At 40.1% G+C, this 18,575-nt stretch overlaps 2 protein-coding genes across 4 annotated transcripts in view; one reads left to right on the forward strand and one right to left on the reverse strand.

Annotated features, from left to right (window-relative positions):
- Positions 1 to 1,304: 1,304 nt before the first annotated feature.
- On the forward strand, positions 1,305 to 2,830 carry LOC108003710 (uncharacterized). Its single transcript, XM_028669650.2, has 4 exons — positions 1,305 to 1,443; positions 1,579 to 1,787; positions 2,027 to 2,240; positions 2,330 to 2,830. The coding sequence occupies exons 1-4, from the start codon at positions 1,426 to 1,428 to the stop codon at positions 2,438 to 2,440; spliced, it is 552 nt and encodes a 183-aa protein (XP_028525451.1). The 5' UTR covers positions 1,305 to 1,425; the 3' UTR covers positions 2,441 to 2,830.
- Positions 2,831 to 3,670: 840 nt separating this feature from the next.
- Positions 3,671 to 18,575, reverse strand: part of LOC108003721 (blood vessel epicardial substance-like) — a 45,492-nt gene continuing 30,587 nt past the window's right edge. For 2 of the 3 annotated variants that reach the window (XM_017066174.3, XM_017066173.3), the window contains exons 3-7: positions 15,064 to 15,405; positions 14,206 to 14,603; positions 13,427 to 13,848; positions 12,571 to 12,836; positions 3,671 to 10,645 (exon numbers count right to left, since the gene is read on the reverse strand). In XM_017066174.3, the coding sequence (XP_016921663.1) occupies positions 10,622 to 10,645; positions 12,571 to 12,836; positions 13,427 to 13,848; positions 14,206 to 14,603; positions 15,064 to 15,393 (1,440 nt within the window). In that variant the 5' untranslated portion in view covers positions 15,394 to 15,405 and the 3' untranslated portion in view covers positions 3,671 to 10,621. The remainder of the gene's footprint in view (positions 10,646 to 12,570; positions 12,837 to 13,426; positions 13,849 to 14,205; positions 14,604 to 15,063; positions 15,406 to 18,575) is intronic. The other variant, XM_028669649.2, reaches the window with a different exon arrangement.

Below are 18,575 nucleotides of genomic sequence, written 5' to 3' on the forward strand. Positions count from 1 at the left end.
TCGTAAAATTTTACCTCCCAGGATTATTAATTCCTTTCATTCGATGTTTTCGGATTTACTGACAATAGAATACGGTATCTTTAATTCTCTCAAATCCATCAAACTTTTTGGCACCGGCGTCGTTCCAGTTTTCGCTGATCCTTTTATTATACAGTTTCTCGGATTATTAAAGTTGGTGTTCGTAAAATCGGAAATGAGGTGTCTGGACATCAATGAACATGCGTGTTGATAAGTGTAAGGTAGAGTATTACGGGTGAAAAAATTTCGAATCGGTATTAATGTTTATCGAAATTATGGAATGATACGCATTGATAAGAAATAGATTTTTACAATACTTTCAATTATCGATCCAATCGATATTAATCTCAATTAGGCGAACGTGAGAAAAATAAAGAAAAGAATTTTAGTTAAAAATATTACGGGAGAGTAAAAGAATAAGAATCTTATCTGCTTGGCCACGCGTATTGGAGATTTGATTTATGTTCGGCCACGAAAATATATCGACGATTATCAATCATTATAACGTCTAAGAGATGATAATACGAACGAAGGGCAATATTTGTTCACAGAGGAAAATATTTAATAAAGAGTGAAAAGCATCGAGACAATAGAAAATTGTTGAATAGGATCCTCCTTGACAATAGAGCGTAGAATAGAATAGCGAATTCATAGCGATAGAATGGAACGGACAATAGATGGTCAATGATAATAGAAAATGTTACATAATGATTCAGTTACGTAGGCATAAAGAAATTAACGAAATGCGATTTTCCAAGCTTCTATTCATCTACCCGTGAAGAGAACTTAACCACCGTCCGTGTAAAAATCTATCTTCGAATAAATGTAAACAATAGAAATGTTCGATGAAACACGCGTGTTAAAATAGAAACTATTTGACGTGTTCTAAAGGAATATTTTTTCATCGATAAAAGTTCCACGCGAATGAACGAGATGAACACGATGAAAAAAGATTATCAAGCATCGTTTCGTTAACAGAAGTTGAAACTTTATCCCCGCCGGCCGAGATTTAGTACAGATAAAAAAAATTGAGTCGAGAAACGAGAGAGAAGGAGAGAAGTATCAAAATTTTCTCTCGAATAGTGGAGTAGGAACACGCGCGTATACGATAGAGTGGGGAAAAATATAAAAGAAAGTTTAGCGGATAAAAACTTTCGAGTTATGTGAAGATACGCGTCGGGAACGAGATCATCGATGACTCGTTATCGTGTACGGAAATGCACGAAATACGTTTCGCGTTCCAAGTTGCTCTTTTCAACTTATAGCGAATGATCCAACTCGAGTCGGTCGAAACACGCGATACATTTGTGTTTTTGGCGGCCATCGTATTATGATATTTTAAATTCATTCGTCCATTTTGTCCGATAATTAATTGGATAAACCGGATGCACTTTTAGAACTTGGAAGATGAATATATTTATACGAGTGAGTATGTAACGATCATGATATCCGTCGATAGAATATCTTTTTCGGCACAAACGGTTTTAGAACAATATCAACGAATTAATATCGATCGATTTTAAACGCGAATGGATATTAATTAATCGTTCTCGTCGCTAGAACTGGTTTCTGGTTGCACTTTTCGTTTTACCGCTCGAGATTATCGAAATGGGAAATGGTTACAAACTGATTAGACCGTACAAGTACTATCAACCTAGACCATTGCGGTGGTCTGGATGGTGGCACACGGATCACAAATCATCCAAGTTCTACCGTTCTAAGAGGATATCGCCGGAAGACTATTACTCCCGCAAACCAATCTATAATAGGTATGGAACGAATAGTAAGTTATATATGTGATTTGTTCGAGAAACAAGAATCAAGTCAATTTTTGCTCATTTCATTCAGCTTTTCGTTCGGTTTATTATATTAAATGTTATATAAATATAAAAAAATTTTATCTTCTTATATTTAGGTAGATCCACTAGTAGAATTGCCGATATCAAACTTTTGGTTAAACTAAAAGTCTTGTTAAAAAAATATCCCGACCGATAAATTGACATTTCAGATATGGTTCGGCGAGAGACGATTTTGACGGACGTACCGAAAATTATCCCTGCATCATCGTGATACAATTGTCTAAAGGGAGAAACGAATACGAAGACGATAAAAGAAACAAGAAATACGAAAGAATTCCTATATACACCAGTGAAAGTGATTACATCGAGGATAACGACGAATCAAAGATGTTGGACGTTAATAACAGAAACGTGCAAATACAGGTGAAAAATGAAAAATTAGTAATAATAGTAATTTGCTTGATCTCTTTCTACGATCTTTGGAACAATATATTTTTTTTTCACGATTTTAGATGATCAAAAGCGAAAATCCAAAATTGCATATCAAAATATCAAGATCGGATAACGAAAAAGGTATTAAAATTATGGATAAATTGAATATCAGTGTACAAGATCATTATTGACAAATATATATACGAATTTAACATTTGCATAACAATAGAATAACATTGAATTTCTATATCTTATTTGAAAAATTTTTAATGAGAATGAATATTCTAGTGATTGAATTGACAATTGCTTAGAAAAAAATTCTTTTAAGAAATCTCCCTTGATCAAATCTCAGAAGAATTATAAGGATTAAAAATTTATAATTAAATATTTTTAGAAATTATTATTATTTCGTACTTTTGTATTTATTATGTCGTATTATAATTATTATAAAATCAATCATTACTTGACTTAATTGTAAATGATAATATATATTCCGTATTTAAAATATAAAAATTAATGTAATGAATTTTCTCGTTGTATTAATCGTTTCTGGAATAAAATAATAAACTCGTGTTAAAATATTTTTTGGAGGAAAAGAAATTATTATTGTTATTGACATAAACGTTTGAAAATTTTAATTTCAAGGATAAAATTATTGGAATTGGAACGCGTTAAATTCTTTTATCTTTGTTCACTTATGAATTAACGATAGTCGAGAAAATAAATATGCGATCTGAATAGTACGAGTCTGGGGCGGAAGCCTTTAAACAATACAACATATTGATTTTTGCCCGTACCGCTTTTTCCACGGAGCATTGTTTCGGAAAATGCACCATCTTTCCAATTGGTTAATGGAATGCGAATTCGACAATTGATTTTAAATTCAATTTACGGAAAATAAAGTTTCGTCGAAAAAGAATCGAAGGAAGATAGGAAAAAATACAAAAGACAAAAGAAGCGACAACTCGCAATTCGTTCGGAAAAATTTAAATCTTTGCGAAATAAAATCGGAAAATAAATACGAAAAGGAGAGGGAAATTGTTGGAAAAGAATATTTATTCGTTCGAGAAGGGAAAAAAAAGAAACAGCTGGCCGTTATTTTCGAAACTAGAGAATCTAATAACGAAGGATCGAGCACTGGAAACTCGTGGAATCATCCTCGAGTTCGGATGGATGAGGAAGAAATGGCAAATATTGTGTTCCGAAGCGGGCCCCCTGCCATCACCAGTCGTCTCTTGTTCCGCTTTTCTTCCGGCTCGAGTACCCTCGCGCTTCTACTTCGTTGTTTCCACGACTATAAAGAGCGAAAAGGGGCGGGACTCGAGACGATAGGGGTAGAAGAAGCGTTACAATGGGATGAACAAGGGAGATCTCGAGAGGAAAGTGGTACGTTTTGTCGGAGATTTACTTTACTCGGCCAGTTTCTCAATGTACTTTTTATTTCTAACATAATAGTCAACGAACATGTCGTAATAATAATAAATAATAGTAATATAATATACAGTGCTGTTGTTGATTTTTTACCATCGTTTCGTTTCCTTTTTCTCTTTTTCTGCGCGAATTTCCCCTCCTCTTCTCGTCTCGATCCCAATTATCCTTACACGCCTTTCCGTTCGCTACTCTACCGGTTAACGCGAAACAACGTTAAAAAAGGATTCTTCGTTTTACCGTGGTGCACGGAAACGCTACGTTTCGTCGGAAAATAGGAATTTGCACAAACGAACCATCTTTCTTTTAAATTGATAGAAATTTTATAATCGGCAAAAAATTTGCAAATATCTGGCGAGAAATTTGTACCGCGTATGTAAATCTATGCGCAGAATTATTTGCGGGATTTTAAAGGTGGTGAAATTAAAGTTGAAAACCGATCGTGAAAATAGAGGAGGTAGAGAGAGGACGTGCGAAAAAGCTATTTCAGGTGCTAATTACACTCGGAGCGTGGAGGCCGGAAACGACATTATCGGTTAAACAATTAACGATTGAACGTGCACATCCGATGAATCACCAACTGTCCTTTATCCAAACTCATTGCTGTTCGCATTATTATACGAGACATACCGTGCGACCGGCCTGCGGATGTCGAAAATATCGAGCGTATGGACCAGGATTGAGAAGAAAAAAAAAAATGTTTGGCAAATGCATTCGGTTCGGTCTCCATTCGTATGTAAATAACTCGGCCTAAAATCAAGCCAGACGTTCGTCGCTCAGCTGGTTTCATGCCAATATCGACGAATTCGAGGAACCGGGACACGTAGAACGTGTGTTCCACGCCATCTTTCTCATTACGCGACGTCATAATTGTTGTTTACGTTCTTTCATTTTTCTTTTCTTTCTTTTTTTTTCTTCGTTTCTCCCTTCCTCATCTTCCCAACAAAATTCATCTTTTTCCATCGATGAAATCGAAACGGAACGATCATCCTTTACGAACGGATCAAAGAGTAAGAATTCTTGGAAATTGGTCGGTCGGGAATTAAGAAACGATCGTTGCTTTAGAGAAACTCGCATGCGATGTAATTGGATATAATGATACCGGTATAGAGACAAAGGTTCGTCGACGATACTCTTGAATTTACCGAAACAAATGGAACGATAATTAATTTCCTCTTTTATCGTTTCCACGTGAATTCGTGATGGATGTTAATGGGGGGAAAATATGACCTATAACGTAGTTGACGTGGAAGGAATTCTACGTATCGAGTTCAATTAAAATATTTCCGTTTCCATGATAAGGAATAACGTCGTGGCGATGCCTCTTCCAATTATCATATTTCTATCGTTAACGTTATCAAAAATAGAATAGAAATATTCGATAAACGGGATGTTTCTTTACTTCTTTGGAATAAAAAAAAATAAATAAATAAATTCATCGAGTATAAAAATTTCACGCTGTTAAATATCAATATTCGTGTTTGTCGAATTTTAAAACGTTATTGATTAATTTTTATTATATATTTTATAAGGCAAAATAAGTATAAAATTATAAAGTAAATATAACGTTTATGATATTTGTAACGTTTGCAACATTTCTCCATTATCGATATATTTTATCTACTGCGAATTCTTACATATTAATATTCACTTTCTATATTTCCAATTCTTTTGTCCAGAAATGAAGGATATCTATTTTTATATCGTTTCAATGATTTTTATTCCTATTTATTTCTTTCTCGATAAAAAAAAAGCGTACGAGATATAATAAGAGCGTTGGAGAATCCGATGGTTCGAACGGCGTCTGATTTGTACGATTCGCTACTACTGATACCATTACCACCGATCGACACTGGCCGTCTTGCTTTCTATAGTCAATATTTAACTCTTCGACTGGCAATATCCGATGTATTCAACGAATCAATCGCCAGATACTTTAAATCTGGAACTAGCGACAAGTGTCAGCCTTGCAAATTTTAATCGAAATAATGTAACTTGTTGAATGGGCTACTACCAGTGGATGAAGATTACCAGTTCAGATTGCATCTCGTTCTTTCTTTCAGGATAATAGCCCCAAGAAATCGAGACGTATCGTGAAAAATTAATTATCGTAAATTAAAATTGGTAAAAAAAGTTTGATCAATTGTGGATTCATTTTCAACGTATTTCATAAAATTGTATCGAAATTTCTTGCTTACAGAAAGATGAAAACGTTATAATTTCTCTTTGATACGTATTTAAAAACGCATCGATCAAATTTTATAGTATTTCTTGCGTATTTTTTAAAAAAACCAATGTACAATATCATTCGTATAACTTGCATAGATTCGATGAACGCGATTGCAAAAATCGTTGCACCAGATAATAACATTACGTGCAAAATCGAATTTTCGAACGAAATATACGAAGGACGATGCTCGTTGAAAAAAGAACGCGCATCGATCGACAAAATAATAGAAAAGGTGCGGTTGGAAATAAAAAGAGAGACGCACGGCGATCTATACGCGACGAATATTCAGATACATGGAAGAATACGATTGCACGGAAACGTGTTAAAAATTTTCGAAACGCTAGAACGCGCGATTGATCATCGTACTGTATAATACTACCGTCTCCTATGTACAATAATATATAACGATATTATTTTACAATTCTCTTACCATACATATATAAAAATATAAGCGCGTCGTTATGTAAATACGTGTGTCTGTCTGCTGTACGATCGCTGTATTCGACACGACCACAGAGAAATTAGATTTCCGAGATCTCTACTACTCTTACGTATTGTCATAGAAGACTATAGATTACGATATTATGCGTGTATTTTACACTAGCTCGATCGAAATCGATCGAGAATCCTTTATTTCCTACGCGGATTAAATATCAAAGGTATACGATAGCGTAACATCTGCTAGAAAAGCGATTACTATTCCAAGCTGGAAGAGCTTATTTTTTTCTCGTCTCCAACGCGATTTTTCCGCGTAAACGCGGCGTGTGCGTTTCATTTTCATTAATTGGACCATGTAATAGCGTATCGTACAAGTTCGTTAAATCGTTCTCTATGGAATTATCTATAGATAAAGAAAATTTGTTCGACTTTCTCCGACTTCTTCCAAACGTACTTCTTTTTTTTTTTTTTGAATTATAATTAATGGATAACTTACCTGATCGAACCGATCCTTTTTGAAAATCGTTGGTGAAAATAATAATTATGCATATACGAATATAATTGATTCTCGTGTACGTGATTGGCGCGAAGCGAGTTGTTCCAATAATTTTAATAAAATTCTGCGTCGCACTGTAAATAATATTTAATTCCGCTAACAAGATAATTAATTGCAAATTATATTGTTCGTATATAACATGACTAAATTGCTGATTTTTGTCAAAAATATGACACGATTGAAAATAGACGAAACATTGATATTTTTAATGTTGTTTTTAAGCTGGTAGTAAATCTAGAGAGATAAATGTCGTCTCGAGATTAATTAAAAAACAGGTACATTTTCGTTCGATAATGGGTAAACACGATTTATTTATTTTTTTTTCTTTTTTACGTTTATGTACAATTATTAAAAAAATATCATTCGTATCATTTCGACGAATAATTAATAACAAAACGAAACATTTCTCATCTCCGATCCTTATACTATCGTTCGTAAGTTTGGGATTATTATCTTGAATTTCGTTGTATCGCGAATTCTTTCATAATCAAAGAACATTTTATTAAAGAAAATTTGTTCGTAAAAATATTTATAAACGCGGTCAAATATGATGATATAATTATCGCTCTCTCTCTCTCTCTCTCTCTCTCTCTCTCTCTCTCTCTCTCTCTCTAGTCTCTCTTTCTCTCGCGATAGAAATTAATAAAAATTAAATACGTGATTTTTATCAGCGAGTAAGAAAAGAAGCGTAAAAATTAATCATTCGCTTCCCCGATAACTCGTTGGACAACCGAAACGATCCCAAACTCACTTCAACCGTTCAACCCAATATCTCTCTAAATTTACGTTACCCATATTTATATTCACAATTTCTACGGCAGTGGCTATCAACTGCAACATATGTTCCACGTTCAAACACATCGTCCGTTTTACAACGATCGTTCTATCGATCACGGGGATATATTTTCCGACGAACGTAGCCCAAGAACAACGCGGAGTACACGAGTTACAAGGCTGATCGACGCAACGGAACACGTTTACAACAAACGCAACGGTTCGCTTGATCGTTGTTGCATCAAACACGCACCTGCTTCCGGTTCTCTGTCCCATCATAACGCTGTCACGACTTCAACTCGAATCGCGCGCACTCTCTTCACTCCCTTCCCCCTTCCCCTCCCTTTTCCTTTCCTTTATTTTTTTTAATTTCGTTTTTTTTTTTTTCGTTTTAATCGTTTGTGCGTCTCGATAGATCTTCTACGGCCTCGTTCTCACACGCGGGGATTATATAAACATAGAAACATACAAACACACATTGTTTTATTTTCTTCTTTTTTTTTCTTTTTTCTTTTTCTTTTAATATTCGTCTCTTTTTTTTTTTCTTCTTCTACTACACGTGCTCTATTTATCTCTGTTTATTTTCCTTTTATTTTCTCTTTATTCTCGCGCGACGCGTACGTAATTAATTAATTTAACCCTAAGGTTCGCGTTTAAACGATAAACCTCCGTTAATCCTCTCGATAATCAACTACGATTTTATATTTTTAATTTATTTATTCATTTATTTTATTTATTTACTTATTTATTTATTTTTATTTGGTTTATTTTATTTTCGAAGCACTTTATTGCAGGTTTTTTTTTTTTTTTCATTTTAACGAAGCACTTATTGCGTTACATCTGGAGATTACGTTCGTTCTCTTATCTTCGTCGTTTTCTCCTTTTCTTCTTTTAATAATTCGTTTTTTCCTTTCTCCCGTTATCGTTACCCCTAAACGGTATTACCTGTTGTTCCTTCGTTCGTCTATTATTTTTTTTTTCTTATCGTTTCAGGTATGGATGCAACGATCCCCGTCGTTTATCTCCGTCGTTCGAAATTCTGCGTTCTCGCATTTTTTCCTCCCCTTTCTCTTCCCTTTTTCTTTCGCTCGTTTATCTTATTCGACCTCGCGAAACCCGATTACTCCCCGTCCTCGAGAGATCGATATCGCGATTCAGACGTGGACACGCGAGCCGATGAATTTCTGATAGAACGAGTCCCCCATCCAAATTAATCGTTTCCTTTTTTCATCGGCCAAACTAAACGAACGAAATTTCCATCGTTCTTCTTTTCCGTTACCTGCTTAATTGCGTAAAATTCATTTTTCTCGAAAAAAAACGTGGCTCGTTAAAGAAACGAATCATTCGATCGAAATTGTTAAACACATTCGACAATTCGATTCCTTAAGATTGAGATATAATAGCTCGAATTTCTTTTTTCTTATATACGTTATAAATTTTACGAATTAATTAGATTTTCATAAAAAACAATATCGAAAGCTATTCTTCGCGAAATTTTTCGGAAATTAACGGTCACGCCTTTGAATTTATCGATCTCGAGGACCTCCTAAATCTCTCCAACTCGTTAACTCGGTTTCTCCCATACCCAATTTTCCGTACCGTTCAGATACTCGGTATTCTTTTTGAAAGACTTAATAATTATATCCGTTATAATCACAGTCGATGTAAATGTGTACGCGAGCGTCAACGCTCGTCAGAAGTATACAATATAATCTAATTTTTGTTTAATCTTCCTTTAAATTTTCGTTTAAATCGTTCTCTAGAATCGACGCGTTCGCCGTTCTCGCGTTCCCATTCCAGCGATAATTAGCAAACGCGTTGAATTTCCCCCGGGATGTCCTCCTCCTCCTCCTCCTCCTCCTCCCCTTTTTTTCCTTTTTTATTACGACGATGGATCGGGAACCGATCGGAGATCACTCGTGTGTAAACGAACGCGAAACGGGAAACGAGGGAGAGACAAAGCATCCCTCTAATAGGGGTTGGAGGACCAACCGTTTCGTCGGCTTTCTCTTCGAATATAAAACGCGAACCCACCTTTCTTCCTCCACTTTCTCATCCATCCTCTTCAAACTCGAAGGATCCAATGTTCCAACGATCGAGCGCGTGATTCCAATTACCGACAGACTTCTCTCTTCCCTCTTCCCGATCTCTCCTTCGTCATCACCTGCCCGCCTAACTTTCCTCTTCGTCCCAGTTTCCTCCTAGTGGAACCGAGACTTTTCGTTCTTCCAAACTGTTTCCAAAGTCCCGTCTCACTTTCCTCTCCCAGATTTCGACGAGGAAGAAAAAGAAGAAGAAGAGGAAGAAGAAGAAGAAGGAGAAGGAGGAGGAGAAAAAGAAGAAGAAGGAGAAGAAAAGGAAGAAGGACAGATGACTGGTGAAGAACAACACGCGCGCTCCTCTCACCGGTACATCGATCGCGAACACACGGTTTAAGATTTCGGTTTAGGTATGTAGGTGCACGTGGCTCTCTGCGTGTAATATTATCAGTTATTACGTGTAAGGCGTAGTAGCACTTGCGGGATATGAACATGGTCTGATCTTTTGCGCGTCTTCGTCCATTCCGCGAATTAGTCGCGGAGCTCGACGCGCACACACACGCACGCACGCAGGCACACGACACGCATGCACGCATAGGTACAGGCACACGCGTTATGCGAGAAACGTGGACACACAGGCGCGCACACACGCACACAGGCGCACAGTTCGAGAAACCGTGCTCGGAGCGTTCGTAGTCCGTCCGTGTCCGTCCGTGGAGGCGACGCGATCGCACACCGCAGCGGCGGCTGGCGAGAGGCCGCGCGATTCGCTACGATCCGCTCGACGCGGCGGCGTTCTTTCGAGGACGAACAACCGTGGCGAGAGGTCTCGACGGGGCTAGGCGGAACGCTGCGGCGATAGCGAAAGAAGAGGTACGCTCGCAGGGCCCTCCCCGTCGAGCGACCGTCATACGGGCGTCTCGAACGTTACCTGAAACATTTCCAAAAAATACGAAACCTCGTTATTCCCGCCAATACGGGTGCTTAATGCTAATCTAACCCAATCTCTAATTGCTTCGCCTACTTCTTCGTTACACTCGACTACAACGCTTAGCCGTGTTATGCGAATTTAATTATAGGGATCGTTAGCGCGCTACGGGTGGATCAATTACCGTCGTAAGGAAACGCTTCGACTTCGATTAGTACGAGTCTCGCGACAAGCGTAAAAATAATTAATAAAACAAAATGGAAATGGCACGTTTCTCGGGTTGAGTTTGGTATCGTAGCCTAGACCTTAAAAATGTTGTTTCGACGGCATGAAAGGCATTAAAGACTCGCTAAGTACATACTTACTCGACACGTGCTGCCTCGTAACGCTAAAAGGCGTGTTGCTAAGGAGTCGTGGGAGAAGGTCAAAGCTGAAAGAGGGTGGGTTATTATCGAGGCATTATCGAGATCGTGTTCTTCGAATAACAGGGAAATTCTGGCTGATGCTTTTCGCGTGATGCCCCCTTCTTCCGAACGGACGATGATAACGTGAATCGAATCGTATATATATTTAATTATACAACCATTATACTACCACGCGAAAGAGAGATCGATTTTAACTGCGACGTGAATCACATTACGATATTTACGATTATGATAAAGAGGAGAGAATTGAATGACGAGGCGAAGAAAGGAAAAATGCGAGGTTTCGCCGTAATTTATCGTAATTCGACCGCGCGAAAATAGAAATTGCGAATTATCGTCGCATTCTTTCTATCGATCTCGTGGATCAAGCTCGTTGTGCGCAACGACTTTTTGCACTTGTCAAGCGAATTGGTCGAATTAATTAAAAATTCTCTCTTGCCCAGTTCTTTCTTCGATTCGTGACACGACAACGACGTAAATTAGCCGCGAGGTTTTTTTAAAAGTCTACACGTATACGCTAAAAACACGTGGCATACGGCGCTATTGAAATATTCACGCGCCACATGCGATTTCGTCGTTCTTAATATTCGTACTAACGACGATCTTTACCTCTCTATTAAGCTCTTTTTTTAAATCGTTCTCCTCCTCCTTTTCAAATTTTCTCGCTCGTCAATTTCGTTAAAAGCTAATCAAACGTGAGATTGTTGAAATAGGATAGAAGAAGAGAAAAAAAGAAGGGAAAATAAGAAAGATTCGATCATTCGAAATATCGTACACTGCCCAGAAGAAAGAAACGAAATTGGCATAATTTGCTTTGCTGCAGGTCATTGGGAAATTTGTCATTTCTTATCGAAAAAATCGCAGGGCGGGTAATTTATAACCGTTTCAATCTTTAGATTTAATCCTAATCTGCCCCAAGTATAATCTACTTCGTAATAAACATTAAGATTCGAATTCGTTTTCAACGATCGACGACGGAGAAGAACGAATAAAATTTACGATTGCATATTAATTTAATGCAAATCTCGATACTTGTGACGTGCGATTCTTTTCCCCCGCGAATTTATCAGATTTTATTCAAATTTTAAATTTCCGTACAATCACGTCGTTTCGAGTCGTTCGCTTCGTTTCCGATCGGAGAGGATGAGAACGATAACCGATATTCCAACGTCTTTTCTAACTTGGCGAACTTGGTTAACCTAAAACGGGGAAGGAGATTAATCGGGAGGAGGCAGCGTTCCAACGTGGCGTCAGATCTCGTAGAAAGGAAGGAAGCTAGTTTTCCGACACTCGTCGCCTCAAGAGTCTCTCCTCTCCTCTTTCGCTGCTTCGCTTCGCAAATGGACAACAGCCGGATCCCCCCTCTCCCGTCGTTTGCCTTCCCTTTGCGCGCGCTCGAGAATAAAGTCGTTTGGCCTCGGGGCACGTGGTGGCGGCTAACTCGATATCGCTTCCTCTCCCTCTCGCCTCTGCCCCGTTCGCGCGGAGGAATCGTGGACTCACCTCTCTCGTCCCCTTTTTCGACCGTTTCCTCTCGAGCTTGGGTGTTTGAGGTAGCAGGGTGTAGTCGCCGCTCGCCCCTCCGCTGCGCTGCCTCGTCAACGGCTGGTGCGAGAAGAAGGGTGCCCGTGGCGGTGGTGAAAACTGTACACCTTGCGGCAGTAACGTGTAGCCGAGGTTCTGGCCTTGGGTGAACGGCGAAGTGGGCGGGAAGTGATTGGCCACGACGGGCGCCCAGTACTGATGCGAGTACCGTGACGGGGAGCTCCCTGTGGATCACGACAATCGTCCGTCCATTTCGGCATCGCGGATCGAGCGAGCGGAGAAATTTCTCGGTTTTATTTTCTACTTTGGGAAACGAAGCTCGAATCAAGAAGCTCTTAGGGATTGGACTGCGAGATTGGAAAGAGGTCGGGTTGGGAGAAGAGAAGGGGGAAGAATTTGATGTTTTCGTTCCATCACGCCGAGTTTCCGAGTTGGTGGTGGCGGATATGGGTTTTCGCTAGCTTTTGCGTTATTGCATGGAAATGAGGTTGCCCATCCCTCGATATAAATCGGGAATCGTACTCGTTATACTCGGATAATAACCAACTACTCGCCGTTTCCAAGATTTTTATCGAGTCGGCCAAGTTAAATTCGAAACGGAAATCTCATCGTCGATTTCAGTTTCTCAGAAATGGAAGAAGAATCGATTCGATTTAAGCGCTTTCCTTGATTTAAAGGACTACGTACAAGTAGTAACCGGGTACCGGGTCGCTCCGATTTTCGAGGTGAGAGAAATACGCGTGGAAAGGAATGGAAAAGGAAAAAGGGAAAGAAAGAATCGCGTTGGTTGGAAGTTAGGAAAAGAGAGACTTACTGTCGCTACGCGGATTACTGTGCCTCCTCTGTGCCTTCCACGTCGTCGATCGTACTCTTCCGGCAGTTTCGGTGTTTACAGCGTCGACGCTAAGACTTCTCGCGACACCCCTGTAAGGATTCGACGTGGTTGTCTCACTGGTCGCGGCGACTCCAGCGAGCTGCTCGTTAAGGGCGTACAACTTGGACGTAATGTCCTTACCGATGAGGGTGTTGAGGACGACCTTGAGCAGGGGCCTATGCCTGAGTACCCTGAGCAACTTGATCCTGGTCCAACAGATGTAGGTGCTCGACTCCTCGGCTCGTATCGTCACTTGGAACACGTCGTTGATGTTCACGTGCGTGGCCTCCCATTCCGGCGAGTCCACGAACTGATAAGCTTTGATGTAGTGCAAGTGCGTCCCGTCGCAGGTCACCTTCAGCCTGCGCTCCACGCAACCCGTACGTTAGACAGCGCCACGCTACGAAATCGCCAACCAACCAACCAACCAACCAACCAACTTTCCTCCCCAATTTAACGGATATAGTAGGAATTTTTCCAAATAACCGCATCGATCGTTGCGACCTTCGATCGCGGATGAAACGAAACATGACGTAACAAAAATTGTAATCGAAGATTTCCACATAAAGATATTCTCCAATATTCGTTGAAATTAAGACGAGTTTAAGCTTGGTTTCGAAGGGAGCGAGGTAGGAAGGAAAAGGTAGGAAAGAACGGCGTGGGGGATCGATTTTGCGTTGGCCGGTCGATCGAGTAGCGTGTCGACGTTGGATACTCACTTGCCGCGCAACAGTATCGACAGCCGTTCGTCGGCAGGTGTGACGCCTTCCGTCGCGTACGTTTGACCAGAGTCCAGCTTCAATATCCTCGCCTCCTTGGCCAGCTCCTGGAAGTGTTTCTTGCTCACCTTGTACGGCTTGAACAGTTTGAGATAGAGCTCGGCGAGCTCCGGACTGAGCGCGGGCGGCAGAAATCGACAGGCTAGTATGAGCGAGTGGATGCCGTTGAGGAGGCCGAGGGCGAGGCACCAGAGCATCGCGTCCAACGCGCATATCGTGATCCCGGCCCACAGGGCGGCCAACATGAAGCCGGCCGTGAGAAAGGTGCGGAGCGCCAGTACCGAAGCCTTGAACGAGCGCGGCACCAGGAACGCCGCTGCGAAGAACAGATTCGCCGCCTGGTAAAAGGCAAATCGAAACAGATTTCCTCGTGAGAAAATCCATCGGCCGAGTAAATTCGAGCGACCGTCCCCGGAGTAACTCGCTTCTACTCTTTCGTCAAACCTTCCCCCCTCTTCTCTCGCCGGTCGAAACCGATAATAATCGAAAAGAAACACGCGAGGGTAAACGATTCGTTTTTAACATTCGATGGAATTTCATTCGGTCGATATCCGATAAGAGGATGCCTCATCTCGCGTTCGCGTTTCGTTCGTCCCTCAAATCGATGCGGGTCGAATCTCCCAATTTCCTTCGTATAAACTTTCCTAACGTCTTTCTATTGTTATCCACAAAATTCCGTTTCTATTAAACGCGTTGTAAACTATGTTCGTTGAAGAACGAATATTCGCAACGCGAGTTCTACTTGTAATTTCTTTTTTCTCCTTCTAACGTACATCGATTGCAGATTTCGGAGCTTACCTGGAAGAGTTTGTGCTGCGCCGCCTCCCACTCGTCGCAATAGCCTCCTCCCGATGACAATACAGTGGCATTTAACCTCTCGGTCGCGTTACTGGCCTCCGTACTGTTCCACACGTCCACCCACAGTTCCGTGTAATTCAAGTCCTCGAACGAGTAGCCACCTAGGCTGGGCAAGCCGCTGTAATTGAAGGTATAGCCCTCGGTGGAGTAGGTTGTCGATGTCGGGCCGGTGAACGGGGTTGTCGTGGTGGACGACAAAAGGCTGCTCGCGGGCGAGGGAGCATCAGTCGTGTTCGCCATTTTTCGTCGCGAGCGCGTGGTACGGGCCATCACCTTCTTCCACTGAAACGATCCGAGATAGAGTGGAGTAACTCTCGAGAAAGAGAGAAGCGAGCGAAAGCGTCGGGAGGCGAGTACCCTCTAATTTCGAGTAAACGAGAGATTAAGTCTTTCCCACTCGCGCACGTGACGTCGCTCGCGTCGTATATTTTTCTACAAATTAGTTTTATCCACGATATCCCCTCTATCGTCCTAATTACTTTAAAACGGATCAAAGATAAAAAGCACGCGTGTCAGTCTCCCAGTCACGAAAGGTGAACATCTAATTGTTTTAGACCTTCTTACAGCGTTAATAATAGATCACACTTTTATGTAGGTCGGACGATTTCTCTCTCTCGTAAAGAAACTCTTATATTTATTTCAGGAAAAAAGACTTTCTATTTTTTTTTTTACTCGAGTAGATTAAAAATAACAAAATCTTTTGTCTTAGTAAGGTAGAAAGATATTATTTAATATACTTTTCAAAAGTAGAAAGAATTTTAAAATATATATATATACGTTTCAAAATACTTGTAAAAGATTAAAACGCGAGATAAAAATTTGTTTAAATCGCATTGAATTGCATTTATTCCAAAGCATCGTTCGAATCCGATCAATTTAACGGTATTAGGTTCGCAAAGGTTCGTTCGATTTAAATCCGTTTGTCAAATTAATCTCCCGCTTCATTTACCTACGAATTATCACTTTCCGCCTATTTATAAAATATCTTTCGATACAGGAATCAAAAACGTATCGTTCTTTTTTTTGTTACTTAAAAGATGCTTAAAAAGAAAAAAATACCAATTTCACTCGCATCTATCACTGTTCGATCCATCTCGTGCATAAAATATTCAACCTCGATACATAAACGGCGACAGGAAAAAATTCAGCCCGTTTTAAAGCAAGTACAAGAAAGAATGCAAAAAGTCAAGATGAGCGACGAAAGATACCGAAAAACTCGAAGGAATAAAATAATCACGGTTTCGAGGGATTCTCGATCGATCTCGATGAAAATGGCGAATGAAACGTGCGATCGGTCGATTCGCGACATATCGGCGCAGCTGTTTCAACGTCTTTTCAACATTTCCATTTCGTAGAAAAGCAAGACGAGGTTTCAGATCTCGACTCGATCCTCCCAAACAACGACGAAACATCTTTCGTTCGACCTCTCCTTTACATTCTGGTCCAGCATCCGATCTTGTTCGCGATAAGAAAAGCAAATCTTTTATCTTTTCGAAGAATCGATACGGTGGAATCTTGCAACGATTGATCCCAGAGTTTGACAACTCGCGACATTTCGTTCGACGATCGGGATTCTCTCAATCTGCCACGGTAAAGATTTTTATACCTCGTCGAACGAATCGATCGATGTTGGATCACCTTCCTCATCCTTCCATTTTCCGTCTTGTTGGATCTCTTTTCCCCTTCGAACAGGATTCGTTCGTGCGAATCACGGAATATCCCCCGATATAGATCGTTTAAAAATTATCTCTCGGATTTCGAATCGAAAATTTTCTCCCATTTCGAGAAGATCGAAGCGACAAATTTTTCAATTTTTAATTGGTTAAACGAAATTCGAATATCGTGAACTTTGATATTTTCAATTTTATTCCCTTCTGACAGTGATCGATGAAAAAGGTATTCTCTTCGAGAAAAAGTAATCGATACTCGTTGCGAAAGATAAGCGAATTTTACTTTATAAACTGCAACTATTTTGGATAAAAAAAAAAATTGGAAAGACAGCGTGAATAAATTTACCGATTTGGAATTAAATCCGATAAATCGGATTACCTTATCGCTTCTCCGTGATTTATGATTTCTCTTGACCGCCTCTTTTCGAGAGATGGACAACGAGAGTAGCAAGAAGAAACGACGAGTATAATTTGGTTCGATTTCCATATTGATAAAAACATAAGATCCTCGCATCTGTTTTCGAATCTTTAACGTCCAAGTTGTTTGTTGAAAGCAGATTCGAGCGACGAATGTGAAACTTGGAACTCTTCCATCGAAAAGTTTCGAGGAATAAAGTGCTATCGGAATTTATAGAGTACAGCATGTATTTTTCTAAGTATATTTACGCAAAACGATTCAAACTTAAATGGGTAGAAAAAAAAAAAAAAGAAAAGAACGAATTATCATCGACAGAAATAAAACATATGTTCGCGATATTTATAAAAAATTTATAATTGCAGCGTCGAATGTAGCGACGGAGATAACGAGATAATTACCATTTTCGTTGGTCCATCCGTATTCCTGGATCTGAAAATTCCGATCTGAAAGCAATGGACATCGGACTCGCATCGCGAGCCACGAGTGTAGTTCGTATTCGAAAAGATCCTGGCTGAATGGATTTGCACGGATTTTCAGCCGAGGTCTTCGAAACCGGTTTTTAGAGAAAAGAGACACGGCTCTTTCATAGCGCGGGAAGAGAGACGCGCCGTCTCCTTTTGCGATTGCACCATCTCCATCCTTTCGCAAATTTCAACGAGCGCGTCTCTTCATACTCCCCCGAGAAACTTAGATTAGAAGCTTATAGAAGCTTAGATTATTATTACTATAAGTTGATACAAGTGCGCCAATTTCTTTCGTTGAGGGGGCAGGAATCAATCGGATGAATTTCCCTTTGCTTCGATCCACAGGAGTGGAAAGGCGGAAAATTGTGCTTTTAGAAGATCGTGGTAAAAGAAGAGAAAAGAGAGAATTGACGGTGTCGCGACGCGTAAGTGAGAAAATTGGTCGAGAAGAGATTAAAATTCCGTTTAAACGTTTCGAGGCGAAAGATCTTTTTCATCCATCCGCAGCTGGCAAGGGTCGAGGTCAATCGATTTATGACACCGCGTGGCTCGCAAACTTTTTATGCTCGGTGTTTCGTATTGGCTGGGACCGTGTCCGTAACAAGTTTACGCGTCCTTATCCTCGCGATATCCTTTTTACAACTGTTTCAACCGGTTTATGCGAGGGAACATCGAGTATCGATCCCGCGTATACACGTACTTCAGCTCTGGGAAAAAGTTCGCGACGATCTCTCGTTCCCCCGCTTTGTTACAGATGTTTATCGAACGTTCGAAAACATCCCTTAATTATTTAGACATTCGCGCGATTAAAACCAATCTACTACCTTCGACGTAAAATCGAGAAAGAGAAAATATTGGAAAACGCACGCGATTGAAATTGCGCTTTTCCGTTTTTGCGCC

Source organism: Apis cerana, linkage group LG12 (assembly GCF_029169275.1).
Source record: "Apis cerana isolate GH-2021 linkage group LG12, AcerK_1.0, whole genome shotgun sequence".
NCBI lineage: Eukaryota > Metazoa > Arthropoda > Insecta > Hymenoptera > Apidae > Apis > Apis cerana.